The sequence below is a fragment of the Ambystoma mexicanum genome, chromosome 8 (genome assembly GCF_040938575.1).
Source record: "Ambystoma mexicanum isolate Mex_15411 chromosome 8, UKY_AmexF1_1, whole genome shotgun sequence".
Lineage (NCBI taxonomy): Eukaryota > Metazoa > Chordata > Amphibia > Caudata > Ambystomatidae > Ambystoma > Ambystoma mexicanum.
This window is the reverse complement of record NC_090929.1, coordinates 1,491,491,812-1,491,498,210: the sequence shown is the minus strand read 5'-3', so window position 1 is coordinate 1,491,498,210 and position 6,399 is coordinate 1,491,491,812. Positions and strand designations below refer to the sequence as shown.

At 44.0% G+C, this 6,399-nt stretch overlaps 1 protein-coding gene across 1 annotated transcript in view; it reads left to right on the top strand.

Moving 5' to 3' along the window:
* The first annotated feature begins 236 nt into the window (after positions 1-236).
* Positions 237-6,399, top strand: part of ACTR1A (actin related protein 1A) — a 569,768-nt gene continuing 563,605 nt past the window's right edge. Inside the window, exon 1 of the mRNA XM_069611673.1 lies at positions 237-385. Within this exon, the coding sequence (XP_069467774.1) occupies positions 338-385 (48 nt within the window). The 5' untranslated portion in view covers positions 237-337. The remainder of the gene's footprint in view (positions 386-6,399) is intronic.

Sequence of the window (6,399 nt, the reverse complement as noted above, 5' to 3'; positions counted from 1 at the left end):
ATTACTCTTTTCATTCTCTTTGGAACAGACGATTCCAATAAGCATTGTACAACAACACATTCGGTACACTTCCTGCTCCCTTGGCCCTTGGACATTATGTCATTGCACATCTTCTACACCTGCAGCATGGCGTCCGCGGGTGTCCGGCCATGAGTCATTCATAAAGAACATGAGCACTCTAGCTCTTTGTTAAAACGGTGCTATTGACTCATCGCGGCGCTTCGTTGAATGTAGAGATCCGCGTGCATGCGCAGCAGAATACCAACTGTTCTTCCTGGCTATCACATTGCGCATGTGCGGCTGCACCCTGCCAGCTTCCACAGCCTGAGGACTCACCATGGAGTCGTATGATGTGATCGCCAACCAGCCCGTTGTAATTGATAATGTGAGTAGATATGATGGCGTAGGGCGTTATGTGCTACCGTTTTTTCACGTTATTCTCTGGCATGTTTACGGGCCCTGGCTCTGTAAGAGGTGGGGTCAGAGATTACTGACAGTTACCCAGCCCCACCACTTCACCTGTCAGAACAGACGTCAGGCACATCCTCTGACCCCAGGCAGTGATGCACCGCAGCTTGATCTCTAATCCCGGTCAACCGTTACAACTCATTGCCTTACCCTAACTTCGTAGCGCCAGTAGTTACTGTTTGGAAGTACTACATCAAGACGGCGCCCAAGCCGATTAGTTGAAACGTCCGTCACTTACTTGCATTACGGGCATGACGCATATCTCACAAGGTAGTGCAAACATATTTGTCTTTTACTCTTCTCGTCCTTCCTGTTGATGGGCTGAAAGGGTGTGGCTGACTCCTTTTCTCTCGTATGTTAGTGGCTGAATAAGGCAGATAGGGGTGGTACTTGAAAGGTGAAGATAATCTGTCCACACCGTGACTGCTCTTGTTTACGTCACGTTAGTGTTTCAATTACACACTCCACTCTAACCTGTCGTTATCAGAGGAGAGATGAGTGTTCCCAGCCTCGGGGCACTCTTTGCTGATTTTATTACCACCATCGGTGCTAGAAATGCACCCTATTTATTGGGGGGTTTGGGGAGGTAGGTAAAGGAGGTTGAATTGTGAGTGGTGTGGGAGAGACTGGGGGGGGCAGATTGTCAGTGGTGTGGGCAGAAAGTGTCAAATGATGTGCATGGCTGAATATAGGATGCTGGCTGCTTTGCATAAAAACAAAGTGCATTTTGGTAACTTAAGAATGACCACCAATTTATCAAACATGTCTGCGCTAGTAATTCAAACGTGCATACCTTCTGAGTGTGCGGATGGGACTTTCATCACCTCAATCCAAGGCGGCCCACCACTTAAGCCTGTACAGGTACGTAAAGCCAGTTTATTGTACAATCGTCTGGGGAGGGGCTAGATGACGCTGTAGAGTCAAACTAACCGGAGTCTCCTTGAACCACACAAGTTGACACATTACATACATTTTTGCAACAGAACACTCCCATATATTTTTGTGCTGTAGCACCTTGAAGCATCTCATGTGCTAGATGGAATTACCAAATAATGTTCTGGGACCCAAATAACAGGACAGACTCCAAGAATATGGCAAAGTATTACTTTATTTTTAGGTAAAGCAGTGCAATCTGGTGAAAAACAGGCAGTAAGTAATTCACGCATTTAGACCAAAGTGTGAGTATGCAAAGGTTTTATACCTCGATATGTGTCATCTATGATGTCAACCTACATGGCAAACTAAAACCTTAACCACTTAACTACTAAGAAAAATAATCAAAATGGGGAATCCCATTCACCTAGGACGAGCAATCGTGTCCTTGGCACTTTTAAAGGGAGGCATTGGTTAAGAGAACATGTACCTATAGTATGTATTAAGTGTTAATAACTTCATTGGCTGCCCCTTATCTGGTGGGCATGCCTTGAACCACCTCTAAGTACGTTTAATACAGATCATACCTGGAAAAAGGGCAGCAGGTTGATCTTTGCAACATTGTATAACATGTTGCTACATAGACCCTCTGATTGGTTGGCATGCTTTCCCAACCTTGGACTTTCGGATCGTTAGCAGCAGGTAAGCAAATCGAAACTCAGGTGCCATAAGCAACGGCTACTCACCACTTTCCCAATTAGTCCATCATCTCTCATCGGTCAGGCCCCAAGCCAAAGCTTCTTCTTTGTAGTTGACCTCAAAGCCTGTTCTCTGTTCTGGGACATTCAAGGTAGTGTAGGCACACCATTATCTTCGTTTGGACTTAGTGAATAGCCCTTGTTTGCGACTTCTGAATCACGTGTGAGGAGACCACAAATGTGTCCATCTCAACCATCTATTTACTGTTATTTGATTCAATTGAGCTGGGCGTGATTACCCTTCCTGGCCTATCCATCATACATAGGTTTTCTGCATATTTAATTGTCTAATACCTGGCTCTTGCAGGTGTTTTCTCCTTTGCTTAATCTAAGAGAAATATGTCTTACGTACATGGCTTACCATTTTGACTCCCTTTGTGCCTTCCAATTATTCCTTGAAGTAGGATCCTTGATCCCAGGACAATAAACTCCTCTTTATTCCTCAGGCAAAGCTGTTTTTCCAGCATCTCCTGACTCTGCAGACCTGGTCTGTTTCTGAGGTAGCTTGATTGGTTTTAATACGAGTCCAACATCCATCTTTCCATCATGGCCGCTCTAGCCATGTTATGTTTTCCTTTGCAGCAAGCTTCTATATGTCTCATCTACCCTGCGTTTCTGCGTATACACACTTATTAGTCAGCAGGTTACTTTTCTTTGCATACATAGATTTCTTCATATTGAATTACATGTTTCTCTTGTTACTTAAGTTACATCTTTTATTCTTTGAGTATTTGCATATCGTTTCAATGAGTCTCAGTATATTTCCTCTATGACGTCACTCTGCTCTTGTCAGATTTCACTTATAGCTCTATGATGTCCAGTGGTGTGTGCAGACATCCTTCCACCCTCTCGGTTGTCTTGAGTGCAATTGTGTCTCATACACTCGATGCAGTATTGGGATGATACCTGCTGTCCCAGATAGGGTTCTTCTACTGTTCCAGTATGACAGAGATGAGAGGCTGGGAGCTAGGGATGGCATGCCCACCCGCTCCTTTATATTTGATTACAATCCACCCCCCAGAAGTGATTGGTCAAGACCTATACAAAAGAAATCCAATCTTCATCCAGTTCCCTGGTTCTCATTGGTCACAATAATCAACTACCATCCTCGGCTAATGTGTACAAGGCACCCTCTTTTAGGATCTGTCCATGGTAGGTCATGACATCATCACATATGTAACCATTCACATACAAACGTAAATCTATTACAAGTTTCAGATGGTCTGAGACCTCCTAACCCTAAATATAATTGCACATGGTTTGCCGGAATACTTCAAACAACATGAGGGGCAGAATAAACAGGTTCCCTTTGAACTGGTGATAACCATCTCACCTTCCCTGACATGTTGGCATCTCCGGAACACTCTAATGTAAACGACTACCAATTCTACATGCATGGCACATCCTGAGAAAACAATCGAAACCCATGAGTACCGCTTACTCTGGCCTCGAGAGTCACTTCACCCCAAGTTTATTGTTGGTCAAAAGCAAGTGACCGATTCACCCTGAAAAATAAATATAAAACTCCCATGCACTTAAAAAGATTACATCTTCCTTTGCGATACTGCCAAGCCATAGAAACCTTGGCCGGTTTGTTGGCTGACCATCTGCTCACTGTTGTGGCTAATCATTACCTCTCTTTCGGCCTGCAGCCCTGCAAAGCCAGTTTTTCCTAGTCACTTAAAATTCAACTTGCAAACCCCTGACTGCAGAGTTTAATCACTTCATAAAAAGAGCACACTGTGATCAGATTTGTAAATTTGCATGTATATGAATGCATGCATGTTTAATAACTATTGTCTTCTTCACTGTGGGTTTTTCGTGACAAGCCCATTTCCCCGCATGCGCATTATGAAACTCCTTGTTGCCCACAGCTTCTAGGTACTTCGTAGCACACCATATCTAGATTGACGTTTATCTTGCTGCGAGCGTGCAAATCTAATATGGATCAACTTGAACAAAAAGTAACCCTTAAGGTAACACATATCCCATTCACATTAACTACGCCGAGTACATATAAAATTGCAACATTGCGCCAGCTTCACTGCTCCCCCGTTCACAAATATGGCACGCACAACATGAACCCCTCTTTGTCAGTGAGACCTTTCCTGACCACCCCACCATGAGCATGAACTGCTAAGATGATTTCCTCCAGAAACCTTTGGCCTGGGACCAATCTCATGTGGCCAGGGAAAGGCAGACACTTCCTGACCTTGACCCTGGGGGTGGTGTTCTGCGGGAGGATCAAATGGGGGTAGGTGGGCATGTCGGGAAGAATGGGAAAACCCTTTTTATAACTTTCCCAGGGACCCTAGCCTTCTGATGGCATACTGTAAAATTGAAGCCATGGTAGAGATTTGATTTCATTGTGGACTCCAAAGTCCCATAATTCCCAAATTACTGGGACGAAGAAGAGGGATGTGGAGGCACAAGCCTGCAAGTTGCGGCCTGTTAATGGTAATGACTCACACCTGAGGGAGACTGGGAGGCATACAAGGCCCCCTCAGGTGCAGGCCATAGAGAAGAGTAGCAGCAGGAGATGGTGTAGCTGTGGTCTCTCCACGTTGCAGCAGAAGAAGCAGAAACAGGAGAAAAGCAAAGACGCCGGGAACACTGTCATGAGTCGAGCAGTTGCCGGTCCTGAAAGGGGCTCTTCCTCTAGAAACCTTAATTGCAGAGGTTGCGCAGCAGGAAGCGTTGAAGTTGGAAGCTTTCCCACTGGAGACCGTAATTGCAGAGGTTGCGCGGCAGGAAGCGTCAACTTTGAGTGTTTCCCCCAAAGTGAGGTGGGCTCCGGTGGCACGCGAGCACCAGAGAGCCTCCAGAGCAATGAACGCTCTGTTTTCAAGTGGCACAGGCCGCAGGAAGGAGGTTGGCGGGCCACACAAAGCAGAAGACCTGGAGGCAGCATGGTGAGCGGACCCGCACGCCAAGCCCGGTGAGTCCACTATGCAATTGTGACCCCAAAGCGCTCTGTAATCACCCACTGTACAAGTCAGGGTGGCCTAATTAAAAACCCTGTTTGAAGAGAGTGAAGGAGAAAAATAAATCCATTTTGAATATCGAACTGATGTAAAGCTGAGCACTAATCTATTAAAAAACCAAGCTCATTGAAAGAGGAGGAGGTGGCAGAATTTGACAAACAGACCAGAAAAGTGTGGTTGTATGGGTCAGGAAGGATAAAGGCATGCAACAAGAGCGGGCAATATTTAAAGAAACCAATACAAACATCTATTGCCAAAAGAGATTTGTATGAAGGCAAACAAAAAGGAACCATCCTTGACAAAGTCAGGAGGAGCCAATTCATAAATCTAATGTTTGTAAAACCTATTGCCCATATGTAAAGAAGGTTATAAGAGGAACTGACTTAAACCCACATTCTCAAAACCAAAGAAGTGTAAGACTGAGAGAACACCATTATCACCAGTTGGTTGATGTGAAAGTGGGGAAACAAGAGTGGCAGGAAACCTCTCCTACTGACTGAAGATATTCAGAAGGAGTGGAGCATAATCTGCCTTGCGTGTGACAATCACAAGTGTGTAACAATCGGCACCATGTGTTGCTTGTCTTCCCTGAAGAAGTAGTCAAACTTGATGTTGGGGAAGCAAAAGAATTTGCTAACTGGTTGGTAACAAACCGTTTACCACTGAAGTACTTGTAGTAGTTGTATTTGTCCAGGCAGGAGAGTGGACCTGGTTGAAATAATTGAAGTACTGTGGTGTGGTTAAAAGTCTTGAAGTGTCAGATCTACTTGGGTGTTTTTGTGAACTGTTATAGAATCATCCTGACATTAATAGTGCTGAAGCAAGAGTTATGTGAATTTCTGAAAAATCATCTGGTATTGTTAAAACAAGTGTTTTGCAAACTGATGCAGAATTATACTGACAAAGGCCTTTTTGTTTATCCTAATGAACCATGGAAGTATTCTTGGTTTATAAGAAGAAGTTGCTTTGAATTCTTTGACGCAAGTGGAAAGAGCAAAAATCTGTTGAACATTGTGAACTGTTGGAGGAAGAATAAGTTGAAACAAAAAGAACTGCATTGGAACTTTTGTTGCAAGATGGGATTTCCTTATTATTTTGAACTATTAAATAAAATCCCGTTTGAATCTAGGGAAGGGCAATTCACCCAGATTATAAGGAGAGAAGGTTAAATGATGAACTTGACTATTATTTCTGTTATGTTGGAATTGTCATGTCACCCTGTTAAGTTTGTTATATCTATAAGTGTGAGGTACATTAACCTTTTTGTTAGTGTCTCCTTCAGTTTATTTTGATAGGCAGGGAAATCCTTGTCAGGG